General features: G+C 43.5%; 1 protein-coding gene and 1 long non-coding RNA gene across 2 annotated transcripts; both read left to right on the top strand.

Moving 5' to 3' along the window:
* The first annotated feature begins 237 nt into the window (after positions 1–237).
* Positions 238–9,690, top strand: LOC307189138. Its single transcript, XR_013829107.1, has 3 exons — positions 238–364; positions 3,022–3,118; positions 9,672–9,690. It is a non-coding gene; the product is annotated as an uncharacterized lncRNA (long non-coding RNA).
* A 2,032-nt stretch (positions 9,691–11,722) lies between these two features.
* Positions 11,723–17,825, top strand: WDR31 (WD repeat domain 31). Its single transcript, XM_079926938.1, has 6 exons — positions 11,723–11,873; positions 12,590–12,734; positions 12,838–12,938; positions 14,127–14,194; positions 15,165–15,306; positions 16,874–17,825. Exons 2-6 carry the CDS (start codon positions 12,641–12,643, stop codon positions 17,093–17,095), a joined length of 627 nt encoding a protein of 208 aa, XP_079783064.1. The 5' UTR covers positions 11,723–11,873; positions 12,590–12,640; the 3' UTR covers positions 17,096–17,825.
* The last annotated feature ends 761 nt before the right edge of the window (positions 17,826–18,586 follow it).

The following is an 18,586-nucleotide window of genomic DNA, read 5'->3' as shown; positions in this document are numbered from 1 at the left end:
ATCCCCAAAACTTGGGGCAACCTTGGGAGTTCTGACCTAGTACTGATTGCCTGACTGACTTTGGGCAAGACGCTGTTATTCTCTGAGCCTCTGTACCATTAGTGGGTCAAATCAGACCGTTTCCCACTTGCTTCTGGTTTTGTTTCTGTTTGAGCTTTGGTTTAAGATTCCTTGGTCTTCCAGAGTGTAGTTTAGATGTGTGCAGAGGGAGATGTGGGGAGAGGGAGGGGGATATGAAATCATCATTTACATGAACAGTGGACCAGGAGTCCAGCTGAATAAGGTCCAGTACCCCATCTTCGCCCCTGTGTGACCTTTAGCAACTCATGACTCTGAGTCCCAGTTTCTTCATGGAAAATGACAGGTGGGTATATTCTGGAATATATCAAGGAATGTTGTACTGGAGAGTTAAAAGAGTGTTCTAAGAGTTATGTTTAGAGTGACCACTGAGGGACTTCCCTGGTGGTCCAGTGGTTGACTCCGAGCTTCCACTGCAGGAGGCACGGGTTGGATCCCTCCTCGGGGAACTAAGATCCCGCATGCGGCGTGGTGCGGCCAAAAAAAAAATAGTGACCACTGAGTATCTCAAAGCCTTTGAAAAGCAAATTGGGGCAGAAATGGGTCCTGGGATTCAGATTTAGAGATTTAGGCCTGATTCCACCTTGGAACCAACAAGGACATTGAGAGCCATATTGAATTGCAGGGTTTCCCAAGTCCTCTGTAGCCTTTACAGGCCTGATATCGGGGACAGGGCAGGGTAACCGCCTGAAGGATCTGTTGTTGGAGAGTTTTAAAGGACTTCATGTTGTTGGGTCCTTAAAAAGCTTCTTGCCAAGCAGACTCTCCCACCTTAGTATTTCATTCATTCATTCATTCATTCAAGAGATATTTGCCTTGCATCTGTTTTCCCAGGCTATGCTTAAAGTGCAAATACAAAAAACGAACAAGACATTATCCCTCCTCTCAAGTATAGTGCATGTTTACAATATAAACCATGGCAGGTAACTGAACAGTATTTTCATTTCTTAGTCTACTCATAATAAATTACAACATGGACATTATTCAAGTACCTATATTTTGTTCTCAAGGTTTTAAATTGCCTTGCTATATAATATCTAACATAATGAACTCTTAGCCTTAGAGTAATCAGTCACTCTGGTCAGGAGACATCATTGGCTTCAGTTTAATATCCTCCAGACTCATTTCCACTTGCATATGTTCTCTGTGTATATTTGTAATGTAAATTTAACCTATGTGTATTAAGAGTAGAATTAATAAGAGTGAAATTGCTGCTTTCAGCATTGCTATCACTGTTAATCTAGTAATCATGCTAGTAGTCATCATTTGTTCCTAACAGTCTGCCAGGTTGAACCAAGAGTTTAGAATGCACTAGCTTTTGCAGAGATGCAGTATAGTATGTTGGTAGGGAGCAAAGCCTCTGGAGTCTGAATGCCTGGATTCAGGTTTCAGCTCCGGCACTTATTTGCAACTTATTTGTAAACTTGGGCAAGTTACCTAACATCTCTGTACCTGACTTTTCTCATCTGCAAAATGAGGATAGTAACAACATGTATCTAAGAGGCTTGTGGAATAGATTAAATGAGTTAAATATAAAGCACTTAAACAGTCCTTGGCACATTTTAAGTGCTATTTTTAATCTTCACAGAAGCCCAATGATAGTTATTATCCCATTTTACACATAGGAAACTGAGACTTAGAGAGGTTCAGCAACTTGCCCTAGGCCACAGTATAACTAATTCAAACCTAGGCCTCATTTCAAGGCTAATGCACCTAATTAAATATTATTCTGACTACTCTATGCTGCTCTAAATTATGAGAATAAGCCATGCTATCAAACAATAATTAGAATTTATTTGAATTCTCTTTTTTTAATAAATTTATGTATTTATTTATTTTTGGCTGCATTGGGTCTTTGTTGCTGCGCGTGGGGGGCTTTCTCTAGTTGCAGAGAGCGGGGGCTACTCTTTGTTGCCGTGCGCGGGCTTCTCATTGCGGGGGTGTCTCTTGTTGCGGAGCACAGGCTCTCTGCTCTCGGCGCGCGGGCTTCAGTAGTTGTGGTTCACAGACTCTAGAGCACAGCCTCAGTAGGTGTGGCGCATGGGCTTAGTTGCTCCGCGGCATGTGGGATCTTCCTGGACCAGGCCTCGAACCCTTGTCCCCGGCATTGGCAGGCAGATTCTTAACCACTGCACCACCAGGGAAGTCCCTATTTGAATTCTTAAAATACGGTTGTTGGGACTTCCCTGGTGGTCCAGTAGTTAAGACAACCTGCTTCCAGCGCAGGGGGTGTGGGTTTGATCCCTGGTTGGGGAACTAAGATCCCACATGCCTCGGGGCCAAAAAAACAAAACATAAAAACAGAAGTAATATTGTAACAAATTCAATAAAAGCTTAAAAAAAAATGGTCCACATCAAAATAGAGTTGTTAAAATGCAATAAAACTGTGTTTCTTCTTTGTAGATGTTGATAATGGAAATTCTGGGCCAGAAATCAGGAGGTCTACCTAGTTAGAATTTTGAGCAAATGATGTTTCTGCCCACTTTCTCCAGATCTTTAAATAAAGAGTTTATATGTGATGATTTTGAAAAGCACTTCCATCTCAAATTCTATGATTCATCTTAATAAAGTATTATTTTAAACAGGAAAAATTGCCTTTCTCACAAAAACAGAAAGCTCTGAAGTAAGCAGTCACCTCTGAAGATTTTTGATGAACAGAAGTACTATGAGTAAAATTAAAATATTTAATGATGAATTTAAATATATCATATTTTGCATATTTTAAAAATAGTTGTATAATTAACATTATGGTATAGTTTCCCTAATTATTGGAAATGTGCAGTTATAAAATCTTGGAATTTTGCAAAATAGCTCTTCCTTTGTGAGGGAAAATACACTTAATCTCTTTAATTAACAATCTCTTATTTACCTTGTAAATCTCCTTTCAGTGCAAACATATGCTTAGAGAAGAGATTAATTTAAGTGTCTTTTCACTAATTACAGAGATTAGGAAGTGGCTGCCTGGACTATTTTCCAAAGGATAAACTTTACAAAAGTATTGAATACAGCAGCTCACCGAGAAGATCCTACTGGTTTGGGGGTAAGTAATTCTAAAGGTTTTCTTTTCCTTAGAATGTCCCATGAATACACTTCAGATGGAAGTATGGCTCTCAGAAGATACCAGCTAAGAATCCAATCAGTTTTAAGCAGAGCCAATCCATTTATAGCATATGCAGTTTCCAGTGACCTAGATCTATGGATGCCATCTGTCCTTAGTTTGATGACAGGGTTGAAAAATGGGTTAGGTTGGCAGATAGGAAGCCCTGCAACCTCTGTCTAACTACAAACAATACAACATTCCAAGCTTTTTGAAAACTATCCTGAAAATTTTCCTGTGGGCATATTTGTGTTACCTGAAAAACTGGATTCCCCTCTTGGTGGGTGTCAAGCCAAAAGACACAACCAAGCCAAAGAGCTTGGAGAGAAGGAAGGATTCAGTACTTGCAGCAAGAACACCAGGGATATTTCCCAAAACAGTGTCTCTCCGAACAGCAAAACTGGGGAAGTTTTACGATAAGGGTGCATGCATATTTATGAAAGGGCTCATGCATATTCATGAGGGGCTTGAGCAGAGGAGAATTCAGCCTAGAATTGGGGCAAAGGCTGACAGAGTTTCAGCTCTAGTTGGTTGAAGTCATCAGGGTTAGCAAAGGTCAGCACCATCATTCCTTAAGTTCCAGTGAGTCTTGGGGTTGAGTGCTTGAGGGGGTTTTGGATCCTGCAAAATAGCTCAAGAATGTGCCTCAGGCTAACCTTTACCTTCAAAACAGAACTGGGAGTCTTTACAACTGATTTATTATCTCCCTGACCTGGTCAAGAGCAAGCCTTGTGGCCAGGCTTAGATCACAAAATGGCTGAGGCCTAAAATGGCTTCTCTTACGTCAAAGAAATTATGTCTGGTTCCGTTCCTCTGAGGACACTCTGCCCTGTCTGCCGATGCTTGTGCTTGTTATAGAGAATCCTACAATGTCTGAACTAGAAGGGACCTTAGGTTCGCTATTTCACAACAAATGTGTTTGTCACACTGTGCAAGCCACTTGAAGTACAGAGAAGAATATGAGAGTCCTTCCTCTTATGGAGCATATAGTCTACTAAAAATCATTTAATCTGGTGTCCTCATTTATAGATGAGGAGGCTGGGGCACAGAGGGGAGGATAGAGGAGCTCAAGGACACACAGTGAGATGAAGCAGGGCTGGGGCTAGAGCCCAGGGCTCCTGATGCCACTCACAGTGTTCTTTCCACTGCATTTGCTTCTACACTGGTGTCAACTTAAAAAATATTTACAACCTAAAAGTTGAGAGTTATATTTTATTCGGCAGGAATTTTTAGGACTTCAACTCGGGAGGCAGCATCCCAAGTAGCCCTGAGAGAACTGCTCCGAGGAGTCGAGGGGGGAGCTAGGATATATAGGAGTTTTGCAACAAAGGGCAGGTAGTCGGGAACATCAAAAGATTACTGTTAATTAAAGAAAACCATATATGTCAAGTTAAGGAATTTAGGGCTTTTCTAGGTTTGGGAAGATGCAAGAGTCTGGGCTCACTGAAATCACTCTTTTTTTTTGAAGATTTATTTATTATTTATTTATGTGTTTTATTTATTTTTGGCTGCGTCAGGTCTTAGTTGCGGCATGCGGGATCATCGTTGGGGCATGCGGGATCTTTCGTTGCGGCGCACCAGCTCTTCATTGTGGTGCGCCTGATCTCAGAGAGGCAGCAGTGAGTGGTGGTGTGAAGCGAGATCTTAATTCCCTGCCCAGGAACTGAACCTGGGTAACCTGGATGAAAACCTGGAATCCCAGCCACCACACCCCCTGGCTCTTGCCCCCAGTAAAAAATACATTTCTCACGGAGGCAAAACTGTAAAACAGGTACAAAGTTTATCGTTAGAGACATAGCACAGCAACAAGTGGGAGAGCACACAGAGAAAGTTTGTTAAGACAGAAGCAAGGCAGAGATGCACACCCGGAGAGAAAGGGTGCAGGCATCCTCCCTAATGAGGAGGAGCGCAGTAAAGAGGTGGTTAGGTCATTTATATAGGGCAATTCTTCCGGGTCTTTGTTTACCTTTGGCCAATTATCTGGTTTCTTTTTCCACACGTGACCTGCCTTAGGAGTCTCTAAAACACGTGTGCGCAGCGTTTTTCCAAGATGGATTACAGCCCAGAGGCCTATGGGACAGCCTTAGCATCACATATTACATCACATATTATGGGGTGGTGCCCCCTCCTTTTTTAAATTTTTTTAATTTTTTGGTCTTCATTGCTGTGTGCAGGCTTTCTCTAGTTGCGGCGAGCCGGGGCTACTCTTTGTTGTGGTGCGCGGGCTTCTCATTGCGGTGGATTCTCTTGTTGTGGATCACGGGCTCTAGGTGCACGGGCTTCCGTAGTTGTGGCATACGGGCTCAGTAGTTGTGGCTCACGGCCTCTAGAGCTCAGGCTCAGTAGTTGTGGCTCACGGGCTTAGCTGCTCTGTGGCATGTGGGATCTTCCCGGATCAGGGCTCAAACCCGTGTCCCCTGCACTGGCAGGCGGATTCTTAACCACTGAGCCACCAGGGAAGCCCCTCAACTTTTTTGACCACCAAGGAGGCTTTCTGCGCATGTGCAATGTTTTCCATGCCCTAAGGATGATCTCTTGATCTTTTAACAGGGTTTAGTCCTACTCTGTCCCTGCCATAAAAATGTCCAATGTCTGGTGATTTACCCTATTTCTGTTGCTGGTTTTTATATTGAGGTGCAGATCTCGAAATGTAGACAGGAGTCTGGTCATAAGTGTGTAGTCCGGAGCCCGTTTGTCTTTTGCCTCAGGAAATGTAAATGGGGCTGGTAATGAACGTCCGGCCTGGAGCCCATCTTCTTCTCACCCCAGGAAGTGTGAACAGGAGGCCAGTTGTAAATGTCTAGCCTGGAGCCCATCTATCTCCTGCCTCACGCAGGCTTGTCACTAGTTGTGGCATGTGGGTTTTCTCTTCTTTAGCTGTGGCACACAGACGCCAGGGCACATGGGCTCTGTAGTTTGGGGCATGCAGGCTCTCTAGTTGAGGCACAAGAGCTCAGTAGTTGTGGCACGTGGGCTTAGTTGCCCCGCCGCATGTGAGATCTTAGTTCCCCGACCAGGACCCGTGTCCCCTGCATTGTAAGGTGGATTCTTTACCACTGGACCACCAGGGAAGCCCCTGAAATCACTCCTGTGATATGCAGGATACTGGGGCCAGTATCCTGTGTTTTCATATCCTGAGTTTCCTCTGGGCTTACCAGTTCACCATAGGCTGTGGCTTCAATCGCTGATGACTGTGACATCCTTTGTTTACTGATATGGCAGGAAATATTCCATTTCTCACTGGTTACCTATTCTTGTCAGGAGGTCAATTCTGGCAACTTTCAAATGTAGGCTGAAATTCTTCTGGAAAACTGTGGTGGGTTTTTTGTTTTAAGTGTTTTTTTTTTTAATCTATTTTATTGAAGTATAGTTGATTTACAATGTTGTGTTAATTTCTGCTATACAGTTAAGTGATTCAGTTATACATATATATACATTCTTTTTCATATTTTTTTCCATTATGGTTTATCACAGGATATTGAATATAGTTCCCTGTGCTATACAGTAGGACCGTGCTGTTTATCCATTCTATATATTATAGCTTGCATCTGCTAATCTCAAATTTCCGATCCATCCCTCACACACACACTGCCTCCGCCCGCTCCTTGGCAACTGCAAGTCTGTTCTGTATGTCTGTGAGTCTGTTTCTGTTTCGTAGATAAGTTCATTTGTGTCATATTTTAGATTCCATGTATGAGTGATATCATATGGTATCACTTTCTCTTTCTGACTTACTTCACTTAGTATGATAATCTCTAGTTGCATCCATGTTGCTGCTAATGGCAATATTTCATTCTTTTTTATGGCTGAGTAGTTTTCCATTATATATATGTACCACATCTTCTTTATCCATTCATTCATTGATAGACATTTAAGTTGTTTCCATGTCTTGGCTGTTGTAAACAGTGCTGCTGTGAACATTGGTGTGCATGTATCTTTTCGAATGATAGTTTTCTCTGGATATATGCCCAGGGGTGGGGTTGCAGGATCATACTATTTTTAGTTTTTTGAGGAACCTCCATACTGTGGAAAGCTGTGATTTTTAAAGGGAATGATATGGGACTTCCCTGGTGGTCCAGTGGTTAAGACTCTGAGCTTCCACTGCAGGGGGCCCAAGTTCAATCCCTAGTCGGGAAACTAAGATCCTACATGCCATGCGGCCAAAAAAAAAAAAGGTAATGATGTGATGGAGAATACTTGGTGAGTTTTAGCTGCTGTTTCTCCCTGTAGACTGTTCTTCCTAGAACTACGTAGGCTGGTCATGCCCATAAGAGACTCATCTCCTAGAATTTCTTTAAGCAGAGCCCCAGAAGAGATGGGGACTGGGTTCTCCCACCTCCACCCTCTGGCATCTCAGGGGACAGCTAGTTGCAGAGGAACATTACCCAGAGTAGCTGAGATTAGGTCCTAGTCACGTACCTTCAGTCCTAGCAGATGTCCACACTGGCCACATCTTCTGGTCTCTTTTTTTTCTCTGTTTCACCAGCAACCAGTATAGGACCTGCACAAATTAGGTGCTTAGGGGGTGTTTCCTGAATGAGTGTATGCATGAGTATCTCTCTTTCTCTTTAGTTCTCGCCTTGTTAGTTGTTGGGGGTGATGCAAGTAAATCTAGAAAACATTTAATAATTCTTTTTATTTGAATATAGTGTATCATCCATTATTGACATTATTTAATTTCTAGGCCAGTGGCTCTCAAAGTTTTTGGCCTCCGGACTTCCTTGCACTCTTAAAAATTACTGGGGACCTCAAACAGCCTTTGTTTATATAACTTGTAGGTTGGATTCTACTCTGCCACCTCCTTTTGACATTAAAACTGAGATATTTTAAAAATAGTTACATATTAACTCATTAAAAAATAAAACTATTGCATGTAAACATAAATAACAATTTTACGAAAAATAAACATACTTTTGAAAACACAAAAAATCTTGGTTGGAAGAGAGTGGTATTGTTTTACATTTTTGCAAATCTCTTTACTGTTTGGCTTAAACAGAAGACAGTTGGAGTCTCATATCTGCTTCTGCATTCAATCTATTGCAGTATGTTCTTTGGGTTATAGTATAAGAAGAAAATCAGGCCTCACACAGAGACATAGTTGGAAAAAGGAGTATCGGAAAAAGGAGTATCTCACAGACTCCCTGAAAGGTCTCAGGAATCCCCAGCAGTCCTGAGACCACACTTTGAGAACTGCTGGTCAGGTCATCAGCTGTATTGTCTCATTTAGTGTCACTGTCTCCCACATCTCATTCTTACTACAGCATAACCTCATGACCCTGGCACACTGATTTAGAGAAGTGTCACAGTGAAATTATTTAATAGCAATCTGGCAAGCTAGGAAGGTTATATAGCCTTTTAGAATAACTAAGGCTCTTTTTCAAGAAGCTTTATTACTGGTGTAAATTATTCTCTCTCCCTCTCTTTTTTTTGGCCACACCTCGTGGCTTGCAGGATCTCAGTTCCCCGACCAGGGATTGAACCCGGGACACAGCAGTGAAAGCCCGAATCCTAACCACTAGGTCACCAGGGAACCCCCTCATTATTTCCAAATACACACTCTTAGTATTTATTTTATTATGGCAGAATATATTTACATAGCGTACAATTTATTATTATTTATTATTATTATTTAGTACACAGACAATATTATGCAACCATCACCACTGTCTAGTTCCAGAACATTTTCATTGCCCCAAGGCAGCTTTGTACCTATTAAGTAGCCATTCCCCATTACCCCATCCCTTGGCAACCACTGATCTGCTTTCTGTCTCTATAGATTTGCTGATTATGGGTATTGCATAGAGATGGATTCATACAATATGTGGCGTTTTGTGACTGGCTTCTTTTGCTTAGTATTATGTTTTCAAGGTTCATCATGTTATACTATGTATCAGTACCTCATTCCTTTTTTTTTTTTTTTCCACTGGGCCACGCAGCTTGCAGGATCTTAGTTCCCCTACCAGGGATTGAACCTGGGCCCTTGGCAGTGAAAGCACAGAGTCCTAACCACTGGACTGCCGGGAATTCCCAGTACTTCATTCCTTTTTATGGCTGAATAATATTCATTGTGGGTATAAACCTCATTTTGTTTATTCATTTATCTATTGATGGATATTTGGGTTGTTTTCCCCTTTTGGCTATTATGAACAGTGCTGCTATGAACGTACATGTATAAATTTTGGTTCGAACACCTGTTTTCAATTCGTTGGGCTATATCCCCAGGAGTAGAACTGTTGGATCACATAATAATTCTATGTTTGACTTACTGGGGAACATCTTAATATTTTCAAAATTACTTTTGTTTTTGCTTTTGTTTATCTGCTAATGCTGTATTGGAGGATGCATTCCCAGGGCCATAAGAGTGAGGCAGAAAAAGGAGGAAAGCAAATACCTACAGTTTGTCTTTTTCAAAAAAAGGATTTTTACATAACCATACTACCTACCATTATTGTGCCTAACACAGTTAACAGTGTGTATTCTTCTTTTTACTAAACAGGGAACACAACTTCCAGCAGCCACGTGGAATGCTATTCAGGTGCCATCTGAAACGAGCTCTTCCCCAGAAGGTCTCATGCAGGTTCTGTGCAGTGATGGGGAAACTGCAGAGCAAACTCAAATACAGCACTTATAAATACAGGTACAGCAGCCCTCCCGTGAGTGGGATCCCAAGTTTTACGCCGCATTGCAATTCTCCACTAAAGAAAGAGAAGGCCCAGAGCCATCACTGATGACCTTCCCTGAACAGTCAGTTTGGTCTGTTTCCTTTTGGATAAGAAACATCTTAGTAGGTAGTGTCTGCAGCCACAGAGAGAGGGGCCCTACATCTTTGGGAATCATCTCTAGAGTGAGCAAAGACTCTGGGCTTCTTCCTTTATCAGATTCCAGTCATTCACTCATTCTGAGCATTTACAGAGTTAATAATACCATTTCTGGCGATGTCAGCATGTCTCCTTTCTCTACTCCTTTTCTATCTTTCTCCTCAGCCTGGCCTGAATTCCTACCATAACCCACACTCTTCTTCCCCTTGCTCCACTGTGCACCCTATACCATTGGGCCCCTCATTTTCCATCCTCTCTTTAGCAGGCCCGATGGATTTAGAGACGAGAGAACTCAAACTAAAGCTTTTCAAGAGTATAGCCCAGCTCACGTGGATACCGTCTCTGTTGTTGCTGCTCTGAACTCAGACCTCTGTGTCTCCGGAGGAAAAGATAAGGTGGGGTGTGCAGTGCTTCCCAGGGAACCAGCTTATTGCAGAGAAGGGAACGGAAGGGAACCCTGCATTTCTAGCAGCAACGTTGAGTAGTGTTAAAAATATGGGCTTTAGAGTTAGAAAGACTGGGTTTAAATTCCTGCTCTGCAACTTCGCATTACTTTGGGCAAGTCTTTTAGTTTTCTTGAGCTTCAGTCTCCTTATCTATTAAATGGGGATAGTAATGCCAACTGCACAGGACCGTTGTGAGGACTGAATGGTAAGACGCTTGGTGCTCTGCCAGACCACCCACATGATTTTTATGAATGACAAGTATCCTTATTCCAGCCCGTCCATTTGTAACCTACCTGCAGACACAGGAGTTATAGCAGCAAGAGGAAACTTCTAGTCTCTTTTATGCCTCTCTTCTGCCAAAATGTCTACTTTGGTGTGCACCGTGATTCCTCCCATTGTCACTAAATCTCTTTGCTTTCTCTCCCTCATATTTGGATCTATTGTAGCACTCAGATCTAGGCTCTTGCTGGCAAAAATGTTGATCATTTTGTAATAAATAATGCCTGTAATTTTCAGTAGCCATTTAGAATCTTCAAATTCCATTTTCATACTGTATTTCCTTGATTCTAAGATGCACATTTCTGCATTTTAACACCTCTGAAATCGGGATGCATCTAAAAATTGACGATATCACCATTTAATTAGCAGCATTTTGTCTTGACATCTATATCATCTTAGACGTATGAAATTTTATATATATGATCCTCACCTGTGAGGGGTAGATAGAGGAAGGGTTATCCTCTGTTTTGCAGATTAATAAACTGGGATTTAATTAGGTCAAGTGCTAACACGCTCCTTATTCCCTAGCAATGAACTACAGAGACTGAGCCAGAGAATGCTCTGAAATCCTGTTTAGGGAGAGAAATACAATAAAATAGAAAAGTATGTACCTGGAAAAAGGATGGAAGGAAATTTTAACAATGATTCTCTCTGGCAGATGGGATATGGATGAGATATTTTGAAATTAAAAAAAAAGGATCTGTTTCACAACAATGTGACTATACTTTTAACACTACTGAACTGTACACCTAAAAATGATTAAGATGGTAAATTTGAGAAAAAAGAAAAAGTATGATACAGTTTTAGGGGAAAAAATCTAATCCCACGTAGATTTTCCTTCAGGATCTACAACCAGAAGAACCTCAACCTAAATCAGTTCCCCCAGGGGAGTGTTATCCCAAACCCATCAGTAAGGTTCAGAGGAGTGGCCCAGTGGCTTGGGGAGAGACAGAAGAACTCAAAGTAGGGGGGCATAAGGACCGAGCAACAATAAAACCTTGATAGGGAGAAATTAGGTAGAGAATGAGGTAAAGGCTTGTTGTTTCAGTTCAACTAAAATATTCTAATTACTCTCTGCAGACAGTTGTGGCCTATAACTGGAGAACTGGAAATGTGGTGAAAAGGTTGAAAGGACATGAGCGTGAAATCACAAAGGTAATTGTCATATGATTATTATCATGGAGGGAATTTGGAATTGAATAAAGGAATGTCTAATAGCTCTAGGTAGTAAGAGTGATTGAATATTCAGTGTTAACGAAAAATGCTGGGGCTTCATTTGACGGTGTGAAGCCCTACTCCAGGAAAAGCAAGGCAAACCATTCACTAGCTATTGTTACAGGTATAGGAGACTAAATTTTTGTTTCACTATTAAGCCCTTCATAGCCCGAGTGGGAAATAGAGAAGGCTGAGATTAACTCTCCCTGACCTATCCTAGCCTAACAGGGTCTTGTATTGAAGGCTTACTGAGTGTTTACTATAGCTAGGGAAATGACAAACTCTCCATGCTCAGGAACCTTTTAGCCTAGCTGGGGAAATGTTTAAAAAGCCAACAACAGTTAAATAAAAATTAATTTGTTAAAGAGCATTACATAGTAGACTGAGCTTCCAGTGAAAATGGTAATGTCAATTTATATAACTCGCCTATCTGAAGTCCACATAAATGAACTAAAAATTCACAAGCAAACTCCATCATAATGAAACTAGGCATCAGCGACCATCACACAGCACAGAATATACTTACCTACTAGGTACAGTGCATTTGGAACCAGCCTGAGAAAGAACTCCAGGCTCTAGCGCTCTTATCTCCAGCTCTTTTTCCCATTTTCAAGTCCAATGAAACAAACACACTGGAGCTTTTTTTTCTTGAGCAGATAGCTTGTATTCACAAATCAGGCCAGTTCTTCAGTGCCTCTCGCGACAAGATGGTCATGATGTGGGACTTGCAAGGCTCCTCGCAACCAAGGCAGCAGTTCTCCGGCCACAGCATGGTGGTCACTGGATTGGCTGTGAGTCCAGGTAAGGTAAAGCTAGCCGATCTCTTCCCAACACCGTTGTACTTTCTGAAAAGCCCTGTTCCAGGCCTATCTCATGGACCGTCTTCTTGCCACTGTTTCCAAAGACACATCACAGCTATGCACTGGCTCTCGTGACAACACCCTCCTTCTGTGGGATGTGGGGACCGGACAGTGTGCGGAGAGAGCATCAGTCTCCAGGAACCTGGTATGAACTCAAACTTGGTACAGAGCAGGGCAGCAGGAGGGAGCATGGGGTGAGGAAGGGCCTGGGAAAGAGATCAGGAGACACATGACCAGGCACTAGAGGATTGGGTCCTAATTACTGCTCACCCCCCAACTCTCTGTTAGACCCCGGCCTCTCAGGGTTATCGGATTAGATGATCTCTTAAGTTCTTCCACCCCAGAGAACAACTCCACTAGTTTATATTGGAGTTTTAAATGGTGTCCTCACTTATTCCTTCAAAACATAGTTATTCCATATCTTCTGTGGGCCAGATACTGTGCCAGAAGCAGGGTTAGTGACCCAGGGCACAGTCCCTGGGCTCCAGGAGCTCACAGTTTATGCTTATTGTGTGTTCTGTATATGTAACATTATGCAGAGAAATAAGCATGACCTTTTGCTGTATGTGTAATTTGCTCTGCTTATGAAGACCAGTGTTTTCTGTAGCAAACTGGTATATCAACTCCACAGCCTTTGGGGTCAGTCATACCTGGATTCAAATCATGGATTCCTTACTTTTTAGGTGTGCTACCCCAAGAAACTTACTTAGAGTCTCAGTGTCTTCATTTATACAATGGGGAGAATTATATCACCTGACGTGGTAATGTCCTTTAGTGGTTGTCAATGTCAGTCATAGTCATCTTTTCCAGTTTTGAAGACAACTGCCCATGGAAACATGTGCTTGCCCTGTGCCCCTCCATATTTGTGCAGGTTTCTGGAAGAAAAGAAAATCGTGTTACCCTGGGTTGTTCTGAAAACTGTTTCATGTCTGTCCAGCAGGGGCTGCAGGGATAAAGCAAAACAAGAACACTCTTCCTGAACCCTGTGAGGCCTCAAGCTAGGGTTTCGTTGATCTCACTTTAGAACAGGGGCTGCTCTCCTTAGGTGTAACCCAGCCAGCGGTGTTTGGGTTTCAGGCACTCTAAGAGTGCCTGCATGCATTTTGGGGCTCACAACTGGCCCAGCTGCTTCCATTGCTGCTGATAACCTAGGAACTGCAGGTCGCGCATGACTGGTGGGAATCTGCAAAACATAAAATCCCTCTAAGTCAGATGTGCTAGGTTCGACATCTTTGAGAAGTGATGGCAGAGACGCTATTTAGCGAGATTTCCAGGAATTACAGCAGAGGAATGACATGGTATGGAGAAGTTTTGAAAATTTTGCCTCTTCCAGGTCACTCACCTGTGCTGGGTCCCCAGAGAACCTTATATACTCCAGACCTCTGAAGATAAAACCATCAGGTGGGCTTACTAAGCAGCAAGAAAGTGTTTCTGGTGAAGGTCTGTGGCTCCCATGCTTACATAACCTGTTCCTACTCTGCTTCTCCACATTGCTTCTCCTTCCACCCCTCTGCCCCTCGCCAGTGCTGGGGTCTCTCTGATTTGGGTGGATCATGGATCATGTGGTTGGAGGTTGAGTGGCAGGAGGTCATCTTGTTCTGACCGGTTTCCAAGCAGCTGATTCTGCCAGCCCCCACTGTGGAGACGTGTTCAGAGTAAACTCAGAGTCAGTCACTCACTCGTCCCGCCCCTCAAGCGGCCCTTGCTTGGCTCCATATGTTCTCAATCACTCAGCCCTCTGGTGAAGCCCTCCCTGTGGAAGTAGGGTCAGAATCACCATCAGGCAAGTCAGGTGAAGTAAACCCTTCTTAGACTAGAAAGCATGACCAGAAACTTTGGATCTCAGAAGAGATTCTACTTAGAAAATGGGAGGAAGGAGATAAAGAGGTAAAAATGAGACAAGAGGCAAAACAAAACAGTCCCAGTAGACCCCATGGCTCAGGTTGGCCAAGACCTATAAATCTTCTGTATCTGATTCTGGAATGATGACTGCTCCTCTCCATCATGATAAGTATCTTTAAAAATTTTTTTTAAATCGCAGACACAGAAATATTCTCTTGTCTGTTGAAAGTAGTATCCCAAAGGACCAAATTAACAAATTAACTTGTACAATTAAGATACTTGGTCTAAATTCCTGTTAATTAGATCTCAGAATAGAAAGAACTCAGATGTCATTCAGTTTGGTTATTTCCTGCCAGCTTTGGAGTCTCTGAGATTGATCTGGTTCACGTTGCTGTTTTTAGGTAAATCACGGCGTTCCATTCTGACTGGCCAAGGCGGCAAAGAGCCAAGACTTTGCCGTTAACAAGTTGTTACAGGTGCCTTTCAGCACATTTACTATAAACCCATTCCCTGCTGTAATTTCTTTCAGATTATGGGACAGTCGGGGGCTGCAGGTAGCTCATGTATTTCCCGCAAAGCAGCACATCCAGACCTACTGCGAGGTCAGTGAGGATGGACACAAGTGTATCTCCTGCAGCAGCGGCTTTGGAGGCGAAGGCTGTGAAGCCACGGTGAGAAACTGCAAGGTTCCAGGTGTTTGGTTGCTGATGAGAAATGACTTCCTCTGGCTTCCTGCCTGTACTGGGCTACACAGGCAGGCTCTACTAATGTCTCAGGCCTATTCCAAGTGCATACTGTCAGTGATCCTTTGCATTCCAGACACTTCTTTCAAGGAACCACCATTGCCTAAGCTCTCTGCATTGGTCACAGAAAAGAGGAATGTGATGAAAGTCAAGATAGGAAGGCATTAAATACAGAACCAGCCTGTTAATGTCCCTACTCCCAACAGAGCTTAGAAAGGGGAGGGACTGTTTGAAGAACCAAGTGTGTTCCCCCTGTACGTGTGGTCACAGTAAAGGAGTTCAAGCTCTTCGGGAAGTTTGGAGCTCTAGTGTTGGTTGAGGGCCCATCCCATCCCTAACCCATATACCTTTCCTTGCAGTTAATTTCGGGATTGATTGCCTAGGCTCCTCCGAAGTACCTTGGATTTCTTTCTTTCTTTCTTTCTTTCTTTTTTTTTTGGTTGCACCACACAGCTTGCAGGATCTTAGTTCCCCGACCAGGGATCAAATCCGTGCCTTCAGCAGTGAAAGCACAGAGTCCTAACCACTAGACTGCCAGGGAATTCCCAGCACCTTGTATTTCTAATTGTGAGATATCAGTTTAAAGGCTTATCTGTAATCCAAATAGGACAATTACAGTTCCCATTTTATTGGACACTTACTATGTGCAAGGCACTGGGCTGAGCACATTATAGTGCATTATCTCATTTAATCCTTAAAACAACCTTGTGAGTTAGATATTATTATAGTTCCCATTTTACAGATGAGGAAATAGAGGCACGGCAAGTTGAAATCTCTTGTACAAGACCACACTAGTAAATGGTAGGTTGAGGTGTTGAATCTCAGGCTATTGATGTAGCATCTCTTCTCCAGGCTAAGCATTTCCAGCTCTTATAACTGTTCCTTGGATGACATGGTGTCCAGTGATTTCATTATTTTTTGGGCACAATTCCATCTGCTCTTGTCTGTGAGCATTATTCTCCAGGTGTGGTCTGATTTGTATCAACAAGAGTGGGCTGGCAGGACTATCATCTCCCTAGTTATAGAATCTAGTCTTCTTATACCAAGATTCAGTGTCTAGGCATTACATCGGAAGGTCTGCACCTGTATGTACTTATGAGAAGGTGCTCCTAACTATGGGGCCCCACAGGACCCACAGATGCCAAGAGGCTGTTATAAGGCAGCTCTTGAGCTGTCATAGGAGAACCCCATTCTGTCCCGTCGTGCTACAGGCCTTGGAGCTTTCACTAACCATGATGATAATAATGAAGGCAACAACCCTCTGGCACATCCTTAACCTGGGTTGTTTGAGGCATAGTTGTTGCTGAAATAGTCACCGCATGGCTGGATGCTTGGGTGTGTGGATGGGATGGATGAAGATAAGGGTGTCTATGAGGAGGTAAGTGGAGGGAATAGGTGCATCATGAGACGCCGGGGAGAGGATATCAGTGAATGAAGCATGTCTAAAGCTGGAGAAATACGTACGTGTGAGCCAGCCTCTGTCATTACTTTGCAGTTGTGGGACCTAAGGCAGACGCGGAACAGAATCTGTGAGTACAAGGGGCACTTCCAGACTGTAGCATCCTGTGTCTTTCTACCAAGAGCATTAGCCTTGATGCCTATGATTGCTACCTCATCGCATGACTGCAAGGTGAAGATCTGGAACCAAGACAGCGGAGGTAAGGAGCCTGCTGTTAATGCTTCTCAAGGATACATGAAGCCCTACAGGCTGCCTTAAAACTCTTCCTTCCATAGCTCAGCATATACAAAGCCACCCATGTCCTGCCACTGTCCAGTCCCATAGTGGTTAAGAGGTGACACCAAGAGGCCAGAATCTTTGTCCAATCTCTGCTAGGAGCTGTCACCATGTAACCCCTGGTGTCTTGTTGTACAGATTCATTCCTGAGAGCTCAAATGTATTTTGATTCTTTTATTCTTTCTACCTGAAGTTCCTCATCTGGTTTTAACTTGTGATGCTCAAAATGTCTGGAAAAGAGAACAAGAATTGCCATTTTAAAATTCATCCTCGAGGACAAAAATGAGACCCTTAGCTCAGAGGGCATGAGGTAGCCCCCGTTGAAATATTTGACATTTTTCCATGTCAAAATGCAGGGTAAGGATAGTCTCAGAAAGACTCTGCCCTCTCTTGACTCTGCAGCCAAGGTTTGGGATCGCAGTAAGGTAGTGACACTTCAAAGCACCAGAGAAAAAGATGTTTAGGGAACAAGCTGCCCAGAGTCCTCCATGCAGTGGTGCGGCAGAACCAGCTCCTACTGGCTGATTGTTAAATATTCAGGAATATTTAATACGGTCGTGGTGGGAGTATTTACACCATGAAAACTGGCAAATGCTATGAATGAAGGTAGTTTTTTTTTCCTTCCAAAAAGCCAGTTTACCAGCACCCCACTGCCTCAGTGCTATTCTGTCCTGGACACTGGCTTCTGCCAGACACAGGGATAACATTAATTTAGAGAACCTCAGGCCAGATCCCTTTGACAGTCATCTCCCAGAAACTCAGCTCCCAGCAGGGGAGGATAGGGTCGCTCCCTCAGAGAAAAGGTATGGGATCACGTCTAGTGGCTCACAAGCCAGGTGTGGGATCACGTCTAGTGGCTCACAGCGAGTGCAGCCTGGCTGCACCCTCCCGTGGAGTTGTGGGAGGAGGGGGAGAGCAGCTGTTCTAGATGCAGGAATCAAAAACCTGAGCCAGGGAGAACCAGGTGTGCAAGCGCTGGCCTGCCTGCTAGGCATGAAAGTGTAGCTCTTAGACGAGCAGAGCCTGCAAGATGCAAATGGAGGAGACTGGGTCAGCTGGCAGCCTCAGGCCGCCCTTCAGCTCCCCCATCATCCTTTGTCCTGAAGGGAGCTAGACCCCAGGGAGCCAGCAGCTGAAGATCAGTGTTCTTATCTGTTTTCTCTGCGCTGACCCATGCTTTGTTCTCTGGGCAGGGGTCTGAGGGTAGCATTTTAACATGGCCTTGCAGTGAGGCCCCAGTTGTCCAACGTACTTCCAGGTGGCATACGTCTTGTTGGGTCCACGTGCCATTCTCTAGACTTGACGTCTTGGGGTTGACTTCCCCTCTGGTGCACGTTCCTCTGAGGCACACAGTACCTCTCTCTTCTGGGTTAGATGCACATAGCACGTGCTTTATTTCTGGGGGTTTCTTACAAAGACACTGCCTTTCATGACATGTGCACTCTTGGCCTAACGTGCTGGTTCCCCCTTCCT

Source organism: Stenella coeruleoalba (genome assembly GCF_951394435.1).
Source record: "Stenella coeruleoalba genome assembly, chromosome: 7".
Lineage (NCBI taxonomy): Eukaryota > Metazoa > Chordata > Mammalia > Artiodactyla > Delphinidae > Stenella > Stenella coeruleoalba.
The sequence above is the reverse complement of the archived record's forward strand: the minus strand, read 5'-3'. Positions and strand labels throughout refer to the sequence as shown.